The sequence below is a fragment of the Nicotiana attenuata genome, unplaced genomic scaffold (genome assembly GCF_001879085.1).
Source record: "Nicotiana attenuata strain UT unplaced genomic scaffold, NIATTr2, whole genome shotgun sequence".
Lineage (NCBI taxonomy): Eukaryota > Viridiplantae > Streptophyta > Magnoliopsida > Solanales > Solanaceae > Nicotiana > Nicotiana attenuata.
Genome location: NW_017670337.1, coordinates 525,296 through 547,711, shown reverse-complemented (window position 1 = coordinate 547,711; position 22,416 = coordinate 525,296). Strand labels below are relative to the sequence as shown.

At 44.2% G+C, this 22,416-nt stretch overlaps 1 protein-coding gene across 1 annotated transcript; it reads right to left on the bottom strand.

Annotated features, from left to right (window-relative positions):
- Positions 1-20,545: 20,545 nt before the first annotated feature.
- LOC109238046 lies at positions 20,546-22,416 on the bottom strand. Its single transcript, XM_019404472.1, has 2 exons — positions 22,339-22,416; positions 20,546-21,022 (listed from the first exon to the last, which is right to left on the bottom strand). Exons 1-2 carry the CDS (start codon positions 22,414-22,416, stop codon positions 20,546-20,548), a joined length of 555 nt encoding a protein of 184 aa, XP_019260017.1.

Sequence of the window (22,416 nt, the reverse complement as noted above, 5' to 3'; positions counted from 1 at the left end):
AGCTGTGCTCGCACATTTTAAGGTGCCTTTGAAGAAGTGGGAGGTGGCTACAAGAAAAGATCACTTTGGGGCGAAAATTCTGATTGCTTGTAACTATGAGGTTCTTGCCACTCCTAATGAACCTGGTTCATCCAAGAAAGCACCAATCAATAGCAAGGTCAAAGCCTTGGTGCAGGAGAGTAAGGCAAAATAGGTGGAGATAGCGAGGTTGAAGACAAGGTTGGCTGAGGTAGAATCTGAGAGAAATGCTCTTAGAACTGAACTTGCAAAGGAAAAGGAGAAGAATGATGGAATTGTTCAAGACATGCTGAAACTTCTCCAACCCAATAACCCAGCACCTAGTTCTTCCAAGCCTTAAATTCCTAGCCTAGTGTAGTTCCTTCAGAGACCCAGTTTGGGATGTTTTTCTGTTTGCTCATGTTTTCAGTATTTTTATTTCCTTTTATGCTTTGTGGAAGAACCATATCAACTATCAATGAAATCTTCTGGTTTTTGCTCTAACTGTTTGTTTATATTTCTTTGATGCTTGAAATTCTTAGCTTGATCAATGAGGATTAATCCATGATTGCATTTGGGATAGCCACGGTGGCCATGAGTAAGTTTTAAAATCTGGGTATTACACATTATTTATGCAACTTTTCGTTGATGCCAAAAGGGAAAAAAGAGGTTGTGCTTTAAACAAGTGATGTTTAACTTTGAAAAGTGATGTATATAACCTAAAGAACCTGGTCCTTGATGATACGCGACAAAAAGGAAAAATGTTTCTAACATTGTGTTGATGTTGAGCTAAGTTGAAACGGGGCCTAAGCTTATCAAAAAGCACAGAGTTTGTCATCATCAAAAAGGGGGAATTTGTTGGCCCAAGTGAAGGTTAGTTTTGAAGATTGATAAAGGAAGCTCAGACATGAACCAAGTCCATCCCTTGTGGTGCATAGAAACGGGCAGATTCGAGCATGTTGGATGCACGTGAAGGAGATAAGCTTAACTTGGTATATTTAATATCTCCTGATCAAAAAGGTTGCATAACTGATAAGGGGGACTCCTTACTAAAAGAGAACAGTGTCCAAGATAGGGAAGGAGTTAGAAGTTGAGATCAACTAGAACTCTTCCATCAAGGAAGAGTAGCATTAGAAATCTAGGTCTTCATCTACTAGCTCTATTAATTGCAGGATGTACTCACTTTACAGGTAATGCACAAACGGAGAAGTTAAACGTGAATTGAGAGAAAAATAGCGAGGCTTTTTGCAAGCAGTTCGTGTATGATTCAAGTGTGCAAACCTGAAGCTACATGAACTAGATAGAAGAAACAGTTCCAAGTGTCTGTCTTTTATTCTATTCCAATTGTAGTAGGTGTTTTGATATTGTACCTTTCAGTTTTATCTAGAGGCAATTGTAATATGTACTCAGAGTATTCAAGGTAGAGTTAACTTAAAGTTGTCGCAATAGTTAGAGGATGTTTGCTTCAACGGGATTAGAGTTAATCCTGGTTTACAAAAGTGTTTTGTAAATGTAGTCTTTGGCTCAATGATTCAGTGGAGAGTTTGGGAAAATCCTACAGAGAAGTAGGTCATGGTTTTTTCACCATTTGAGCCAGGTTTTTTCCACGTAAAATACTTGTATTCTTTACTTTCCGCATTTACTTTCCTCAAAGATTCAGGTCGTCTCTTCCCTCGGCAGGTAACCTATTTCCTACCTTCGACGTCATGGTTCCTTCGCCTATATCTATTCCCTTAGTCTCTAGGAGGTCGAGAGCTCTCACTCCCTTGTTCCAGAAGAGGAAGGCCACTACGCCTTTAGTTTTCGCCCCTGCCTCGGCTACGGTTGCTTCTGCCTTCATCCCAATTCCACCCGTTGCTGCTTCTGCCTCTATTTCTTCTCTGCCAGTTGAGACTTCTACCCCTCCTCTATATTCACACATTGGCAAAGATGATGAGCATTCGCTCAGCGACGGGGATGTTCAACCTCGAAAGAGGAGGTTTGTGGATGTGGGTGACAGAGTCCCTCTAGCTGTTGATGCGGCGGAAGGGGACTCATTGCGTGAGATAGCTACGGTATTGTGAGTGATGATGTTGAATCGAGTCTCGAGGCTCCAAGGCCTGTGGAAGCTGATGTAGGCGTGTCTTCGCATTCCGAGGGGATGGTGACCGAGGGGGCAGCTGTTGGCGGCCGTGACCTTTTGCGACAAGAGGAGCCTTCAACCTCTTGGATAGCCGCAGACACTTCTTTGCCTACGGATGATAGAGGTGATAAGTTAGGATTTTAACGTGTTTTATGTCCCTACTTGCCTATGCTTTAAGTATAAATTGCTACAAAATAGCCCCAAAATGCTCACAAAGTGCTTGATTGCAGGTTTGGTCGACAAAGTGACGAAATGTCAAAGATCGGCTCAAAAAGGAGTGAAACCTGCTCAAGTATCAATGACCAAGAGAATTGAGGATAAAGGGGCCTAGTGCGGACCGCGCAAAAGTGGATGCGGCCGCACTAGGAGGTTCAGAGACATGGCATATTCAGTGGAAGTGCTACGCAGCCGCGGTTGGATTCTCGCGGTCCGCAGTCAGGCTACGCGGCCGCTTCACACTTTTGTGCTGTCCGCGTGAACGAGATTCAGAGAGTTGAAGTTTTGACAATTTCAAGCAATGCGCTCCGCGCTCCTTTATGTGCGGACGCGCCAACCTCCATTGCAGCTGCGCTGCATTTCCACGCGGTCCGCGGTCCCCAACTTCAGTGAAGCTGAAATCATAAGTCCAAGAGCCAGTGCGGCCTCGGTCCTTTTTGCGCGGTCCGCACTGAACCCGCAGGGGTATTTTTGTCCAGTTTTTCCAGCCTAGTATAAATATGATATTTTACCATTTTTAGGTTAAGTTTTACATTCTCAACGCAGCTGAGCTCGTGAGACTGGATATTGTAGCCATTTTTAGCATTTTTTCTCTTTATTTTTGTGGTTTCTTCTTAGTAATTAATTAATATGATTAGTTCTTCATCTATTTCTTCAATTTCTGTACCTAGCATGAGTAGCTAAACCCATTAGCTAGGGTTGTGGCTCAACCCTAGTGTGGGTAATTGATGGGTGTTGCCATCTAAGGTTAGATTGATATTGGTTGTTTGTTATTTGGGATGATTTTAGGTTTTAGTTAAGGATTGGTGGTTGCAAACACTGATTCTAGCTTTGTGGGTTTAACTCTTCTTGAGAAAGAGAGTCCATGACACCAAAATTGACCCAACCAGGAATTGGGATGGACCCACGAGAAATGGTAGTCCCAATTAACGGGTTAAATCTCGAGAGAGTAATTACCCTACATGAACCCTAGTTGATTGGTCTAATTGGCCTACTCAACTGGTCCCGAGAGAGTCAATTGGGCAAAATCACTCTCTCTACCGAGAGGTGTGAGAGTGGGTACAATTGTGCAACGGTTATAGCATAAGCCCCAAATATGTCAATCTACCCTTAGTAACATCTACCCGTTAATTAGCCACCTAGGCAATGCCATGACCCTAGTGCCTTTCTCTATATTAAATACAACTTAGCAATATTCTCGTAGCATAATTTAGTTTTAATCATTAGTTTTATAATAGTAGTTATAAGAATCAAAGAAAACCAAAAATGTTTGAAGTGACATTAGAAGCACAACCGCATCTCTAGACTAGACAGATAATACAACTCCACTACTAGCTTCCTGTGGAAATTCGATCCCGAATCACTATTCAGGTAAAAGCTATTGCGACCCGCTCTTCCTACCTTAGTGTAGCATCGAGTCGACAGCGATCAACTTTTTGGCACCGTTGCCGGGGAGCTTATGGTGTTGACTATCTGTTTAGCTCGTTTTGTGTTTTGCTTCTCTTTCCTTCTTGTTTACTAATTTTGTTTGTATCGATCACTCATGTAATATGGCTTTAAATGCTAAAGACCCTATTGGCAATGCCATGGCGGGGGAGGAGGTAGAAGATATTGATCATGATGAGGTTCCCGCACCTCAAGCTCCACGCAGAGGCCGTCAGGCCAATGACAACAATCCTATTCCAGACCCTACTCCGCCACCGCCGAGAGCAGTCCCAAGAGTTCTCCTAAATCAAGGGTACGCGAGTGCCATTGTTCCTCCCCGAATCCGGGCGGGGAACATTCAAATCACAAATGTCATGTTGACCTTGCTCGAGCAACGAGGATATTTTACGGGCGCCTCCGATCAAAATGCATACAAGCACTTGAAGGGGTTCGTAGATACATGCTGGGGCAGCAAACAAAGAAACGTGTCAGAGGATGCGTTGAGATGAGGCTTTTCCCGTTTTCTCTTCGGGGTAAAGCGTTGGATTGGTTAGAAAGGCTCCCAAATCATTCTATCACCACATGGGATGAATTGGCGGACAAATTTATTGCCAAGTTCTTTTCTCCAAGTCATATGGCGGCTCTTCGGGATGAGATTCTAGCTTTCAAGCAAATGCCAACGGAACCTTTGCACGAAATATGGGAAAGATATAGAACAATGGTGAAGGAGTGCCCTAATAACGACATGAACGAGGCGATGATACAACAAACCTTTTATCGGGGCATCAACACCACGAATCAGTGCATTGTGAACCAATTGGCCGGAGGGAATTTTATGAAACTTTCTTACCAAGAGGCATGTGAAGTACTTGATGAAATGGCCGACACCTATTCGGCATGGCAAAGCCGAGCGAATGTGCCCCAAGGTGACCCCACGGTCATCCATTTGCACAAGGAATTGAACGATCATGGCCAAGCTATTGCCGAGCTTACAACAACTATGAATCGATTGGCGAAGGCGCAATTGCAACAAGTCCACAACCCGCGCCAAGTCAATGCAATGGAAGGCGTTTCTCTGTTAAAAAGGAGGTAAAGAGGGCAATAACAACCTCAAGGTAATTGTGAGCAATTTGACAACAACAATGATGGTGGTGGTTATTCAAATGAGTGCTATGATGATCAAAGCGAGGAATGTCAATATGTCAATAACTACCAAGAGAATAGAGGAAATCAAGGGAATCAACAGTGGCAGCCCCAAGGAAATTGGGGCAATCAACAAGGTGGCAGTAATTGGAATAATAACAACCAACAACAAGGTGGCGGCAACTGGAAAAACAACAATCACAACAACAATTGGGCTAACCAAGGTAACAATCAAGGCAATTGGAACGGGAATAATAATAATTGGAACAACAACAATGGTCAAGGCGGGTGGAATAACAATGGAAATCAAGGCAACCGGGGGCAAGGTTTTCAAAGACCCCCGATGTATCAACAACCGAACAATCCGCCTCCGTTTCAATCTCAATGGATCTAGTTCTTCGGGTAGTGATATAGGAGGAATAGAAATGATGTTCGAACAAATGATGAAGAAGAACCAAGACTCGGATGCTCAATTGGCTTCCCACAATACCTCTATTCGAAATTTGGAGGTGCAATTAGGCCAAATCTCTCAATCGTTGAATACTCGACCTAAGGGTGCTCTACCAAGTGACACTGCAGTGAACCCGAAGGGAGGTAACAATCATGTGATGGTGGTTACAACAAGAAGTGGGAGAGGCGGTGATGTGCATGCCTCGAAAGAAAATCAAGTTGTGGATGATAATGTTGGGTTCCAAGAAGATGTGCGTCCCTTGATTGTTGAAGATATGGTTGAACCAAATGTGAAGAATGAGGTGAGGATAGAAGCCGTGAACCCGTCTTGAGGTGGAAACTCAAGAAGCCGTGAACCCGTCTAGGGAGCACATAATCGACATGTCGGAGCCGATGGTGCCAAAAGCCAAGGCACCTTTGCCTAGACCACCTCCACCTTATCCTCAGCGGTTAGCAAAGCAAAAGAGTGACAATCAGTTCAAAAAATTCATAGATATGATGAAAAGCCTTACAATCAATGTGCCTTTGGTGGAGGCACTTGAACAAATGCCGGGCTATGCGAAGTTCATGAAGGATTTGGTCACAAAGAAGCGTTCCATGGATTGTGAAACAATAAAGATAACTCACCAAGTCAGTGCGATAGTGCATTCTATGGCCCCGAAACTTGAGGACCCTGGAGCTTTTACTATCCCTTGCACTATCGGTAGTGCGGATTTTGCTAAGGCCCTTTGTGACTTGGGGGCTAGCATTAATTTGATGCCTTATTCAGTCTTCAAGTCTTTGGGAATTGGGCAACCTAGGCCCACCTCAATGAGACTTCAAATGGCGGACCGGTCGATGAAGTGGCCTTTGGGTGTAATTGATGACGTACTTGTCCGGGTGGACAAATTCATATTGCCGGCCAACTTTGACATATTGGATTGTGAAGTGGACTTTGAAGTGCCGATTATTCTTGGAAGACCTTTCCTAGCTACGGGGAAGGCCTTGGTTGATGTTGAAGCTGGTGAGTTGACATTCCGAGTGGGAGATGAGAAAGTGGTATTCCATGTTTGCAAATCAATGAGACAACCCAATAGCACGGAGGTGTGTTCATTTGTGGACATTGTCACAGCTGTGATAGTGGATGACACAAGTTCCATGATAAATGTTGAAGATCCTCTTGAGGTCGTGCTTCTTAACATGGATGTCGATGATGATGCTAGTAGAGTGGAGTGCATGAATGCATTGCATGGCATGAGTTCATATTCATATGAGCCTAGGAAGTTATCTTTGGATCTTGAAAACCGGAAAACTCCACCAACGAAAACATCAATTGAGGAGCCACCGGTATTGGAGTTGAAGCCACTTCCTCCACACCTCAGGTATGAATTTTTAGGCTCAAATTCAACTCTTCCAGTTATTCTTTCTTCTTGCCTTACTAACCTGCAGGTTGAGGCCAGTTTGGAAGTGCTTCAAAGGCGAAAAAGGGCAATAGGATGGACTCTGGCGGACATTCGGGGAATAAGCCCTGCATTTTGCATGCATAAAATTATCTTGGAGGATGATGCAAGGACTTCACTTGAACATCAAAGGAGGCTAAATGAAGCGATGCAAGAAGTGATAAAGAAAGAGGTTATCAAGTGGCTTGACGCTGGTGTGGTTTATCCAATCTCTGATAGCTCATGGACTTCTCCGGTCCGATGTGTGCCAAAGAAAGGAGGGATGACGGTGGTGGCCAATGACAACAATGAGCTTATTCCCACTCGAACCATTACCGGGTGGAGAGTTTGTATGGACTACCGGAAACTCAACAAGGTGACCCGTAAGGATCATTTCCCCTTGCCATTTCTCGATCAAATCTACTGCTTTTTGGATGGGTACTAGGGCTACAATCAAATCTTAATTGCCCCGGAAGAACAAGAGAAGACCACTTTTACATGCCCCTATGGTACATTTGCTTTCTCCTGGATGCCACTCGGGTTATGCAATGCTCCGGCAACCTTCCAACATTGCATGATAGCTATTTTCACCGACATGGTGGAAGACATATTGGAGGTCTTTATGGATGACATTAGTGTGGTTGGTGACTCTTTTGAAGAATGCTTGGTAAATTTGGATAGAATCTTGACCCGATGTGAAGAAAGTAACCTCGTTCTCAATTGGGCAAAATGCCATTTTATGGTTGAAGAAGGTATAGTGTTCGGTCACAAGATTTCAAAACATGGGATTGAGGTAGACAAGGCGAAGATTGAGGTGATTTCAAGGCTCCCTCACCCTACTTCTGTCAAAGGGGTGAGGAGTTTTCTTGGGCATGCCGGGTTCTACCGGCGGTTTATCAAAGACTTCTCGAAGGTCGTGAATCCACTTTGCAAGTTGCTAGAGAAAGATGCCAAGTTTGTTTTTGATGAAAAATGCATGGAGGCCTTTGAAATTTTAAAGCACAAGTTGACCACTACCCCTATCATAACCGCACCTAATTGGAGTTTACCCTTTGAACTAATGTGTGATGCTAGTGATGTTGCAGTGGGGCGGTGTTGGGTCAACGGGTTAACAAAATGTTCCATCCCGTGTATTATGCAAGTAAGACTATGAATGAAACTTAATGGTATTACACGGTGATGGAGAAGGAGTTATTGGCCATTGTATTTGCCATGGAGAAATTTCGGCCATATCTTATGGGGGCCAAGGTGATTGTGCACACGGACCATGCCGCCCTTAGGTATTTGATGTCCAGGAAGGATTCTAAGGCAAGATTGATGAGATGGATGTTACTCCTACAAGAATTTGATTTAGAAATAGTGGACCGGAAGGGAAGTGAGAACCAAGTGGCGGACCATTTGTTTCGGTTGGAGGAAGAAGACGACCTTGAGATAAATGATACATTCCCCGACGAGCAACTTCTCTCCGTGTCAATGTGTGACATGCCATGGTTCGCGGACATCGCCAACTTCATTGTGACCGGAATTGTCCCGTGTGAGCTCTCTTCTAACCAAAGGAAGAAACTCAAACGGGATAGTTTGGATTTCTATTGGGATGATCCATACTTGTTTAAAATTTGCACAGATGGTGTGATTAGAAGATGTGTCCCGAAAGGTGAACAATTGAGCATTTTGGAGGCTTGTCACTCCCCCCCCCCTATGGTTGCCATCATGGAGGGGTGAGGACAGCTTCAAAGGTCTTAAGTTGTAGTTTCTACTAGCCGACTTTGTTTAAGGATGCTAGTGATTTGGTAACGAGGTGTGATGCCTGCCAAAGAGTCGGAGGTTCAAAAAGGGATGAGATGCCTCTCAATACGATTCTCGAGGTGGATATTTTTTTATGTTTGGAGCATTGATTTCATGGGTCCTTTCGTGAGCTCTTGTGGGAACACTTATATTCTCGTGGCGGTGGACTATGTCTCGACGTGGGTTGAAGCCGTGGCTTTACCCAACAATGAAGCCCGGAGTGTGGTGGCATTCTTGAAAAAGAGTATCTTCACAAGGTTTGGCACCCCTCGTGCTATCATTAGTGATGGGGGGTCTCACTTTTGCAATGAGGCTTTTGATTCATTGCTTGCCAAGTATGGAGTAAATCATAAAGTGAACACCCCCTATCATCCTCAAGCTAGTGGTCAAGTGGAAGTCTCCAACCGAGAAATAAAGAGTATCCTGTCCAAGACGGTTAATGCTAATAGGACAGATTGGTCGAAAAAGTTGGATGACGCTCTATGGGCATACAGGACGGCTTACAAGACCCCAATTGGTATGTCACCGTACCGGTTGTTGTTTCGGAAGGCTTGCCATCTTCCGGCAGAATTGGAGCACAAAGCTATGTGAGCCTTAAGAAAGTTGAACTTGGAATGGGATGTTGCAGCGAATCTCCGTATTGAGCAACTTAATGAGCTTGATGAGTTTAGATTTCATACCTACTCCAGCTCGTCCTTTTATAAGGACAAGATGAAGTATCTTCACGACAAATATGCTCGGGACAAGGAATTCAATATTGGTGATATAGTTCTTCTTTTCAACTCCCGATTACGTCTGTTTCCGGGAAAGCTTAAATCAAAGTGGAGTGGGCCATTTGAAGTTGTGTTCGTGACACGATTTGGTGCTCTTGATCTGAGGAACAAGAATGGTGAAATATTCATAGTCAATGGACATCGTGTGAAGCATTATCTTAGGAAAATTGATGATAGCCACGTTGTGGCTATGGTACATTTAAAATGATGTTGTAAACCGCGTCGCGCCGCAACGTTAAATCAGGCGCTTCTTGGGAGGCAACCTATGTCTTTTTCTTTTTCTTTGATTTTCTTTGTAGTTTAGGATTTTTGAGCTAATTGGTTGTGAGATGTTGCAGAAATTGTGTTGATGCAATGCAAAACAAGTTGGAACAAAGTGCACAGTCTCTGAAGTTTGCCAGCGCGGCCGCGGTACACTTTTCTGCGGTCCGCACTGGCATGTTCCAAAAATATTGATCTCTGAAGTTTTCCACCGCGGCCGCGGTCAAGTTTGCGGTCCGCGGTGGACCTTCACGGCCGCGGTACACTTTAACGCGGTCGCGCCAAGGTTGCCTTCTGAAATTTCATATGTTGAAACGCAGCACGGTTCGCGGTCGCTTTTGTGCGGTCGCGCTGGTAGGTAAGTGAGGGGCCCACGGGTTGTCTATAAATAGAGACCAAGGGTTTCATTTTACCCTTTTCGCACTTTGAAAAACCCAGAGCCATAATTGTACTGTTCATCCCTCTTTTAAGACCGTAACTCTTACTTGCTTGGACTAGTTGCATTCAATCTTCACAAACCTGGTAACATTTCATGCATTTGTGATTAATTAATTTCATATTTTCATCAATCGGTGAACTGAGTAAGGACAAAGTAGGTGTACAAACTTGAACAAGAATGGCAAAAATGCAACCCTAACGTAGTGACCGCAAACCCTAGCTCCACGTGGACCGCGGTCACCTTTGCGCGACCGCGCTGTCCTAACGCGGTCCGCGTTGCATTTTAGTGTGGACCGCGGTACTCTTGTGATTGCAAGTTAAATGTTTCCAGCGTGGCCGCATTGCAGTTTGTGCGGTCCGCGCTGGCCCACCGCGGCCGCGGTCCCTTTTTGTGCGGACCACGGTGGGAGATTCAGAGAGTGGTGATTTTGGGCCTTTGCCCAGCGCGGACCGCGGTCAAGTTTGTGCGGTCCGCGATGCCTCCAACGCGGCCGCGCTCCTGGTTTGTGCGGTCCGCGGTGCTATGTTCTGCAACCTGTTCTGCAACCGTGTACTGCAATTATCTCTGCAATCTATTTCATTCACCTTTTTCACTACATGTGCTTAAACTAACAATGTTAGATGCTTATCTTTGCAGATAATGGTTAAACAAAGGGGCGCCAAACAATCACAACAACCCGGGAGAGGTAGTTCCTCCCGAGGGGGTAAAGGAAAGAGAATAGCAAAACTCACTCCCCAGGCTCGGGAGAATATAAAAAAGACACGGAAATTGATAAAAGCTGTTGATAAGGCTGCTTCTCATCCGTCGAGGAGTGAGTATGTGCCCTCCAAAGACATCTCCTCAGATTCAGTCCCAACTCATATAACCGACCCCCTCCACCTAGTTGATACCCCTCCACCATCACCCACCTCCAAAAGACCAGTGACTATAGTCTCGGATTCATCTGACGAGTCCGCAGCCAGTAGTGGGAAATACTCCACCTCCCCCACAACTTCATTATCTGGGGAGAGTGCAGGCAGAGATGAGGGAGGTGAGCCTCAGGTTGGGGGTATTGAACGAACTAGAAAACCTGAAGTTTGGGAAGATCAATTTGTCAGTCAAGTGGCATTTCACAAGTTTAGGGAGTGGTGGCCGGTGAGGAAGTTGATATTGGAGAGGAGTTTTATTGACACTGACCTCTTACCCCACAACCCTAATGTGCAGAGGGAGTTCAGAACTAGATGGGGCTGGGAGTTTTTCATGGAGAAGTGCATCGATGCTAATGAGCACATGGTCAGGGAATTCTACTCTAATGTAGCTCACATTGTCAAGGATACCAAGGTGACCAAAATTAGAGACAAAAGAGTGTTGTTTGATGGAACATCTTTAAATGAGTATTTGGGGTTCCGTGATGAAGATGAGTCACTTTATTTGGCTAAGTTGGGATGGTTGAGGAAGTCCGTCCTTGGTTGGCCCAGTACTTGGCAATCCCAGGTACTGTGCCAGAATGGTTGCAAGCAGGGAAGAAAATATTTCGGAAGACCTTCAACTTTGAGGCTCGAGGGTGGTTGACATTTTTATGCAGTCGGCTTGACCCTTCTACCCACGATCAGACTATTCCACTTACCCGGGCGGTTCTTGTTGCATCTATTATGGTCGGGTACCCTATCAATGTGGGCAATGTGATGTCCCGTGTGATTTCTGCTGTGGGGCAAGAGCATGACCGGAATTACCCTTTTCCCAACACCCTTTCAATGTATATCCGGGACCTGGAGGTGGAGAAGAAGAGATACGATGTCAAGACCAAGCCTGTGGCTCCTTACTCTTGGTACAGTATGCAGGGTCCGGACAACCCTATATCCAAGAACTACCAGCCACCTGTCTCTGCCCCAACTGGCCAGTCTGAGGAGCCAGTTGCGGTAGAGCCTTCCATCGAGCCTGCTGCCACTATAGGAGTAGACTTGCCTCCAGGACCTTCCTCTACTGCTGGTCCCAATTCTTCAGCAGGCCCGGGAGTTCCATCTTCCCGAACTCATCCCTTCACTGCCCATCAGTTGAGCCAGACATTGGCTAGCTTGAACAACTGGATGTCAGCTGCGACATCCAAATTGTCCATATTGTCTTCCAGTATTCAGACCCAATCAGCACCTCAGCTAGCTCAGATTCCTCAGTCCATTGAGGACACTTTGAAGAAGCTCCTGGAGAACCAGGAAAGGATTATGAAGACACAGGCTACTTTGACTACAGCTGTGGAGTCACAGGGCAAGGCTCTGAAGGAGCTTGCCAAGGAGCAAAAGAAGATGAGGAGATCACGGGCTTCCAAAGAGTCTGTGAAAGAGCTACGGAAAGATATGGACAAGCTATTGGCAGACCAGATGCCTTTAGACTTGTTATTTGGGGATCCAGCCCCTCCAGCAGCAGCACCAGTGCCACAGCCACAGCAGGAGCAGGCACCCAGGAAGCCTAGGAAGAAGAGGAAGCTCCCAGCACAGCGGATGCAGTTATTGAGGTGGCAGTTCCACAGGAGGCCTCCTCCAGTTTGCCTCAGGATGCACCTGACATCCAGCCGGTCCAGGAACAGGCCCCAGTCCCAGCAGTTGAGCAGCAGGAGGCCGGGAGCCAGTCTGAGGCTCCCGCACATATGGAGGTCTTGGGGACCACTGATGAACCCATGCAGACGGACCAGGCTTAGGGAGCCCCTATATCCTTTCTTATGACTTTTTTGATGCTTAGTTTGATAGTTGGCATTGGGGACAATGCCAGCTTTTATTCGTGGGGGTGCGCCCTACTTTTTTTTATTTATCTGGATGACTGTATATATTTGACTCAGTTTTTGTTCCTTTTGGTTGATTTTCTATTTGGTATGTATATAACTTTACATTTAATTCTTTTTTTCTTCTATTTTGGTCTGTATATAAAGTTAAGTTACATTTTGTATATATTCATCCCCCGTTTGTATATTCTAATTCCCTATTGTACATATTCATTCTATTTTCTATTTTCGCAAAAAAATTTCGTTTTTAGCTTTATAGTTAGGCTCGTAGCTTCTTGTTTAGTTTTTGACGCTTCCAATAAGCCCTTGGTTTTCTTAAGGCCACGGTTCTTTCCAAGGGTGGAGTATTGTGTGAACCGGGTGGCTCTTCCCGATGATGGATGGGGTTACAACCTTCTTAAGGGTTTGAGTTCGTTTCTTTGATTTTTCTTTTGTTTTTGATAGTTGTGGTTAAGGGTACCTCAAGCAAAGCTTCACTTGGGCCTAGCACATTTGCCTTTGATCCCATGGTCAAAGACATAATGTTGTGTTTAGGATGGTGAAAGTCGTGGCTTTGAGACTCTTGCTTTGACCAAAAAATCATCATGTGGTCTTTTCGGACCATTGTGTGCTTGAATCGTAACTAAGGTCGTTGTGGGCCCTCGACTCAATGCCTTTAGCAATCCCCTAGCGTGTGTGGTGAGGAATTGAATTGTGAGTCCAAGTCCCGAGCCAATGGTCTAGAACTTGCCCTGAATGTTTGTTGAGGCGAAATCCTAGGTGAAATTTGACTTGAGAAGTGATTATAGGCTCTCCTTGATCCGAATGTTAAGTTGAATAATTCCATAGCCTACCAAAGAGATGATCCCTAGTTAACCCTTTTGAGCCTTAAACCTTTTTCTTTCAAGAACCAATGCTACAAGCCTATACCCGTTTCAAATGATTACCCTCTCTTGGCACCCAAATCTTCCCTTGAGTAATGGCAAATGTCTAAGTTTGGGGGGAGAGACAAGAAAGGAAACAAAGTGGTAGAAAGGTACAAAAGGAAAAGAAAAAGGAAGGCAATGAAAAAGCAAGAAAAGAAAAAGACAAAAAGAAAGTCCAAAGTGAACAAGAATAAAAAGGGATTCAAGGAAAACAAAAGTGAAAAAGGTTTGGAAAAAGTAGAAAAAGGAGAAATGTTTTGAATTGCATAAGAAAGAGTGACAATGTGTCTCTCTAACCCCTTGTAAAGAAGTGAAATACTCAAAAGAGTCAAGAGAGTTGTGCCAAAATGAATCAAAAGAAGTGCTTAAGGGAAGATTGAACCCACTTGAATAAAAACATGTCCTACCCTTACCCAAAAGCCTTTACAATGACTCCACAAAAGCCCTATAGGATCTTAAGTTGAAGGAAGCCTACATTAGTGGATACTTACATAAGGGGAAAGCATATGGTACCTAGAGCCTGACTTGTGACCTTTTTCTTGAGAGAGATGAGTGAAACTCCATCAACCTCGATTTGTGTGTCAATACTCTAAAAGGCGAGGTTCGTTTAGGGAGAGTTGAGGATGTGTGAGTTTGGGTTCCACAATGACCAAAGTAATTGAGAGAAGTTCTTTGATGAAATGTGTCAACTCTTCATGCTCTTGTGTCACACTTGATCCATGGTTTTTCAAAGTTTAAATGTGTTAATGATGCATTCATATTGAGGGCAATTATTAGTCCCAATTGATGCTAGTTGAGGATGCTTTAGGATAGTTGGAATTACTTGGATTTTCCTTTAAGGGGTGGGTCTTATTTTGTTTGCTTGAGGACAAGCAAAGGCTTAAGTTTGGGGGAGTTGATAAGTTAGGATTTTAACGTGTTTTATGCCTCTACTTGCCTATGCTTTAAGTATAAATTGCTACAAAATAGCCCCAAAATGCTCACAGGTTGTGCTTGATTGCAGGTTTGGTCGACAAAGTGAAGAAATGTCAAAGATTGGCTCAAAAGGGAGTGAAACCTGCTTAAGTATCAATGACCAAGAGAATTGAGGAAAAAGGGGCCTAGTGCGGACCGCGCAAAAGTGGATGCGGCCGCACTAGGAGGTTTAGAGACATGGCATATTCAGTGGAAGTGCTACGCGGCCACGGTTGGATTCTCGCGGTCCGCGGTCAGGCTACGCAGCCGCTTCACACTTTTGTGCGGCCGCGTGAACGAGATTCAGAGAGTTGAAGTTTTGACAATTTCAAGCAATGCGCTCCGCGCTCCTTTATGTGCGGCCGCGCCAACCTCCTCCGCAGCCGCGCTACATTTCCACGCGGTCCGCGGTCCCCAACTTCAGAGAAGCTGAAATCATAAGTCCAAGAGCCAGTGTGGCTACGGTCCTTTTTGCGCGGTCCGCACTGACCCCGCAGGGGTATTTTTGTCCAGTTTTTCCAGCCTAGTATAAATAGGACATTTTATCATTTTTAGGTTAAGTTTTATATTCTGAACACAGCTGAGCTCGTGAGACTTGATATTGTAGCCATTTTCGGCATTTTTGCTCTTTATTATTGTGGTTTCTTCTTAGTAATTAATTAAATATGCTTAGTTCTTCTTCTATTTCTTCAATTTCTGTACCTAGCATGAGTAGCTAAACCTATTAGCTAGGGTTGTGGCTCAACCCTAGTGTGGGAAATTGATGGGTGTTGCCATCTAAGGTTAGATTGATATTGGGTGTTTGTTATTTGGGTTGATTTTACGTTTTAATTAAGGATTGGTGGTTGCAAACACAGATTCTAGCTTTGTGGGTTTAACTCTTCTTGAGAAAGAGAGTCCATGACCCCAAAATTGACCCAACAAGGAATTGGGATGGACCCATGAGAAATGGTAGTCTTAATTAACGGGTTAAATCTCGAGAGAGTAATTACCCTACTTGAACCCTAGTTGCTTGGTCTAATTGGCCTACTCAATTGGTCTCGAGAGAGTCAATTGGGCAAAATAACTCTCTCTACCGAGAGGTGTGAGAGTGGGTACAATTGTGCAACGGTTATAGCATAAGCCCCAAATATGTCAATCTACCCTTAGTAACATCTACCCGTTAATTAGCCACCTAGGCAATGCCATGACCCTAGTGCCTTTCTCTATATTAAATACAACTTAGCAATATTCTCGTAGCATAATTTAGTTTTAATCATTAGTTTTATAATAGTAGTTATAAGAATCAAAGAAAACCAAAAATGTTTTAAGTGACATTAGAAGCACAACCGCATCTCTAGACTAGACAGATAATACAACTCCATTACTAGCTCCCTGTGGAAATTCGATCCTGAACCACTATTCGGGTAAAAGCTATTGCGACCCGCTCTTCCTACCTTAGTGTAGCATCGAGTCGGCAGCGATCAAGGGGCAAAAATATTATTGAAGAGGGCAATGACTCAGCTTCCGAAGTTGACGTGGACGACCTGAGGATGATCTACCAGGGTCTTACTTAGCTCGAGGTGAGGTTAGAGGGGGGTTCGAGGACTATCACGATCCATATGGATCGTGACTTGTTGGTGGACACTGAGGAGGTAGTCCCTACCCTTGGTCCTCTATTCTAATGTTGAGGGTAAGACCCTTAAGGAGATAAAGGATAGCGCCTTGTCGAGGAGCATTGATGGCCTCGCTCTTAGGGTGAGTATTTGTTAAATACACTTTTCCAAAATTTTAGAGCATTCCAGGTTCTGACCTTTTTCTCTTTCTTTTTTTTGTTTTGCAGATGATGATTCTGGAATTTGAGAGCCGCAAAGGGTGAAAATACGCAAAGAGATCTTCGTGAAGCTGGAAAATAAATACAGTGAGTACCGCGACAAGTATCAGGATCTATGAAATTTGCTTCGCGTGGGCGACGATGTGCGGGCCCTGAGGGAAGATTTGAAAAAAGTAACGAGGAGCTGGTGCATTCCATAGAGAAATGCATCGTCCTCGAGGGGACGTTGAGAAGTAAGAAGGAAGAGCTTGAGGGTGTAGAGGCCCAATGCAGTGATCTCCAAGCCCATGTAGTTGAATTGCGAGGGAAACTTAAAGAGTGCCAGTTTTAGTTGGAAGCACTCAGCGGCGAGATCGCCGAGAAATAAGAGGAACTTGAGAAGGCGGAGTCCTCCCGTTTGGATGCTCGAAGGAAGGCGGAGATGTTCGAGTTGGAAAATAAGACTTGAGGAGAGGATTGGGGAGTTGGAAAAGGACAACTCCGTCCTTCATGACCGAGTGACCGCTCTAGAGACCGAGAAGGCTAAACTACTTGCACAATCGTCCTCTTCCAACGCTTCTAATTTCCCTAGTGTACCTCTGGAGTTATATGAAGAGTGAATCCATGACGAGGCCCAGTTAGATGTGTTTCGGGACTTGCACGCAGCGGGCTCCGTTTCTGAGGCCGCTGATAAGTGTGGATTTTAACTACTTATTAGTACCTTCTTGCTTTAGTTTTAGTCCGAAAGTATTGATTTTTGTTCTCAAAACTAATGAAAGTGTGCAAATTGCAGAAAAATGAAGAAATCTAACGCAAACAGGAGTGTTATGGCTCACGAGGCAAGAAGGAGCACATCAAGCTAAAAGTGAGGCCTGCAAAAGTATTTCTACGGGCGCAGAAGAAAGCGCAAACCGCAAAATTCTCTGCGGCCGTAGATCTGGTGTTGAAGCTCAGAAGTTGATTGAAGAAAAGCGCGGACCGCACACAATTTATGCGGCCGCAAAATATGGTCGCACTGACAAGAATTAAAAAAACTCAGACTGTGTGCAAAACAACCAAGAGTCAAACCTTGCCAGAAGTGCAGATCCCACATGGAATTATGCGGCCGCAGATGTTGAAGTGCAGCCGCAGTTCAAATTGTGCCGCTGCAAAATTTGCCAACCTGCAAACTCGAGCAAAGTGCGGACCGCTTATGGAATTGTGCGGCCACAGAACTTCTTGAAGGGTATTTTTGTCAGTGAATTTTGGGCCAATATAAACATACTAGAATCACTTTTTAGGTCAAGTTTTGTTTTTAGTAGCTGTAGCCATTGTAGTTTACCACTTTTGATAATTTGTGACCAATTTGGTTTAAAAACACATTAGTTTAACATTTTAATTTTGTAATATGGCTTTAATTAGTGTTTCTTCTTTATTTTCTTTCATTTCTACTACGAGTAGCTAGATATTTTCTAGAGTTGTCACCCAACTCTAGTGTGTAAACCTTATGGGTAATTAATCTAATACTTATTTATGATTGAGTGTTTGTTATTTAGCCTTGTTCATGCTTTAATATTAGAATTAATGGTTGCAAATATTGATTCATTCCTTTTTGACTTGGTATTTACTTGAGAAAGAGAGACATGGTCTAGGAAAACATGGCTAACAAGAAATTGGGCTAGTTAAGGCTCTGACTAGCCTAATTAAAGGGTTTGAATTGGAGATAGGTGAAACCGACTTGAGCTCATATCAACTATTTAGCTTGATAACCATTTGGGCTTGAGAAAGCCAAATTGGGCAAAATCACTATATGACCAAGAGCTACTAAGTGGGTAACTTAGAGTTGAGAGCTATAATACATCCCAATTACTAAAATAAGTATTAATGTAACTAACCCATTAGGCTAACACCTAGGCGAAGGTTACATCCCTAGGCCTACCTATTTGAAAACAACAAAAAATAATTAATCAATCTCTAGTTTTATTTCTCTGGTTAATAATTGTTAGTATAGTTTGTCGAAGTAATTTGCAAAACCATCTTGTTTGAAAGCGCATTTAAGCTATTTCTTCTACACTCATCAAGTGTACACTCTAACACCTACACTTAGCTCCATGAGAAAATCGATCCCGACTCGTAGTTGGGTACTATTCTTCAAACGACCTCTTCTACTCATTGTTGAGTGTGGTTGGGAGTGGATCAGCTGCCCTTGAGGATGCCCAGGTTAAGACTCGTGAAGCTCGGGTCGCTTGTGGATATGACCGCGCCATGCCTCGACCTAAAGAGGAGGATGGGGAAGAGGGCGTAGATCGGCTCGAGGATGACTGATATGATGTAATTTACCCTCAAGGAGAAGGTGGCGAGTATGCTGGGGACCAAGGTGATGAGGTCGCAGAAGGTCGTGATGGCGAGGATCAGTAGTCTTTTTTTAGACTTTTTTGTGTATTTTTACCGGTGTGTTTATGAGACTTTGTAAGAAACTTTTGTTTATAAATATCAAAGCTTGTTTTTTCTTTCATTTGTGCCTTTCATATTTGCCATGATTTTTTTCTGTACTTTGCGTGTTATGCTCCTTCATACTTTTATTGTCACCATGATTTGGGTTGAATAGCTATGGGCTAGATCAACCTATTGTCTGTACGGATCAAGTATGTTTGAGGATCGATCGGTTAGGTTTTGACTTGGTCGGACTTAGCTTCTCCTTTGGTTAAGTTTAGCCTTTTACTGAAACATGGCCGAGGGCCGATATCATTTGAACTTGGTCAAATTTTAACCTCTTGTTAAATCGCAGCCGACGGCCGGTAGGTGTTGTTTGAATTTGGTTAAATTTTAACCTTTTGTGAAATGTTACGGCCACAAAGGTGTTGTTCAAGCTGGGTCGAACTTGACCCCTTATTTTTAAGGTGTGGCCGAGGACCGATAGGTATTATTCGCGCTGGGTCAAATTTTAAGCTTTGTTAATGTGGTGCCGAGGGTCGATAGTGTTGTTCACATTGGGTCTCACTTAACCTTTATTAATGTGCGGTCGAGGGCCGATAGGTGTAGTTTGTGTTGGGTCAAACTTAACCTTTGTTATTAGGTGTTGTTCGCGCTGGGTCGAACTTAACCTTCGTTAATATGCGGCCGAGGGCCGACAGGTGTTGTTCGCACTACGTCGAACTTAACCTTTTATTGATGTGGTGCGGCCGAGGGCCGACAAGTGTTGTTCGAGCTGGGTCAAACTTAACCATTTTTTAAGGTGTGGCGGAGGGCCGATAGGTGTTGTTCGTGCTGGGTTGAACTTAAACCTTTGTTAATGCGCGACCGAGGAAGGATAGGTGCTGTTCATGCTGGGTCGAACCTAACCTTTGTTAATGTGCAGTTGAGGGATGATAGGTGTTGTTCGCGACGGGTCGAACTTAACCTTTGTTAATAGGTGTTGCTCGCGCTGGGTCGAACTTAACCTTCGTTAATGTGAGGCGAGGGCCATAGGTGTTGTTCGCACTGGGTTGAACTTAGCCATTTATTGATATTACGCGGTCGTGGGCCTATAAGTGTTGTTCCATCAGGGTCGAACTTAACCGTAAGTTTCTTATTGCTTTGATGTTGTTGCTCTGATTACATGATTGGAGAAAGTTACAAATTTTGGACATTGGCTGGCGTTTTAATCCCAGTCCTACTCTATCTAGTCCCTTCATTGTTTGACTTGGATAGTATTAAGGAGTCGGGCATGAAAGAGAAAAATGGCCCTTGCGTCGCATACTTTGACTCGAAGTGTCTGTTTTGTCGCCTCGTTAAAAACCTCCTTGAGAAGACCCTAACGGGACAAAACTTAAGTAAGGAAAAAACAGTACGACTTGGGGGCTCCTCTTCCTTTTAGAATTTGATGTATTTGAGGTGGCTGATGTTCCAATTGTTCGGTAATTGTTTTCCTTCCATCGTCTCTAATTAGAATGAACCCTTGTTTGCTTTGGCTGTTATTTTGTACATGCCGTCCCAGTTTGTTCCCAATTTTCCTTCCCGTGCGTCTTCGCTTGCTTGAGTTTTGGCTTTGAGTGTGTAGTCGCCGACTTTGAGCGGCCAAACCTTTGCTTTCTTGTTGTAGTAACGTTCTGCTTGCTACTTTTGGGCGACCATCCTTATGTATGCCATATTTCTTCATTTGTCGATCTCATCGAGTTCCTGCCTTCTACTCTCATCATTATTAGTACTGCTTTTGTGGGAGTAACTTCGGCTGGGTTCTCTGATTTCGACTGGTATGGTTGCTTCGGTCCCATAGACCAGAGAGTAGGGTGTCTCTCTTGTTCTTGTCTTCGGGGTGGTTCTATATGCCCATAATACTTCTAGGAGTATCTTCGGCCATAGTCCCTTGGCGTCTTCAATCTTCTTCTTCATGATGAATAATATGGACTTGTTGGAGGATTCTGCTTGCCCGTTACCTGCCAGGTGATACGAAGTTGAGAGTATCCTCTTAATGTGTAATTTCTCGAAGAATTTGGAAGTTTTCTTTCCCGTGAATTGGGGTCCATTGTCACAGCTGATCTCCTTGGGTAGGCCGAATCGACAAATGATGTTTCTCCATATAAAGATGATTACCTCTTGTTCGCATATTTGGGAAAATGCTCCTGCTTCCACCTATTTAGAGAAATAGTCAGTTAAAACAAAGAAAATAGTACCTTAACTCTCCATACTGGGAGGGGACCCACAATGTCTGTTCCCTACTTGATGAACGGCCACGGAGAGGTGACTGAGTGGAGATGTTTGCCTCCTTGGTGAATTATTGGGGCATATTTCTGACATTGTTCGCATTTCTTCATGAATTCTGAGGCATCCTTCTTGATGGTGGGCCAATAGTATCCTGCCTGTATGAGACACCTAACGAGTGCTCCATTGCCGGAGTGAGCGCCGCAATAGCCCTCATGGACTTCTTCGAAGACGCGTTGGGTTTGGCTTGGGCCCAAACATTTTGCTAGAGGGTCGTCGTATGTCCTCTTGTATAGGTCACTATGGAGGAGATTGTATCTGGCCGCTTGTATTCTTAGTTTTTGGCTTCTTTTTTGTGATTTGTGAGTGTGTCGTCCTGCAAGTAGGTGATAATACGATTGTGCCAATCCCAAGTTATGCTTACAGATCTTACCTTGATTTGGTTTAGCGATGAGTTGAGGAGGTGGACTACACTTTTATCCCCGGTCGCGATGCTTTTGGTGGCTACGGCCAATTTGGCGAGGTCGTCTTCTTCAACATTCTACGTCCACGCGATCTAGTCAAGCTTGCATTTGTCGAACTTGGGACTGCTTACAGATCTTGGTCTGATATTTTTGGAACCTTTGTTCTTTGATTTGGAAAGTCCCTGTGACTTGGTTGATTACGAGCTGGGAATCACAACGGAGTTTTAACTGCTTCGCCTCATAGTTGAATGCTAGCCTCAATCCTAAAATTATGGTTTCATACTCGGCCTCTTTGATGGTCATATCTGGGCATCTTATGGACTGGCAAATTACTTTGCCGATAGGGACCAATCCGGATCCATAAGCATTGGTGCATGGTCGGTGTATAGGACCTAGAGGTCTTGTGTTTGGAGAGAATCTTGGACGGTTTCCTTCTTGACCTTAGCATCATCTTTGCGCTGAAGTCTGTGACAATGTCGGTGAGCACTTGCGACTTTATCAATGTTCGCAGCTGATATGTGATATCATGCTCACTTAGCTCAATGTCCCACTTGGCCAGCCACCTCGATAATTCGGATTTATGTAAAATGGCTCTTAGAGGAAAGGTGGTAACAGCCAATAGGGTGGCATTGGAAATAGGGTCTAAGCTTTCGTGAAGCTACGCAAGTGCCAGGGCTAGTTTCTCGTGGTGTGGGTACCTCATATCGACGTCAACGAGTGTTTTCTAATGTAATAAATGGGAGATTGCATACCTTTACTTTCCCGGATCAAGACTGCACTTACTGCCACTTTAGATACGGCCAGATAGACAAGGAGTTGTTCCCCGAGTTCGGGCTTTGAGAGAAAAGGTGGTGATGACAT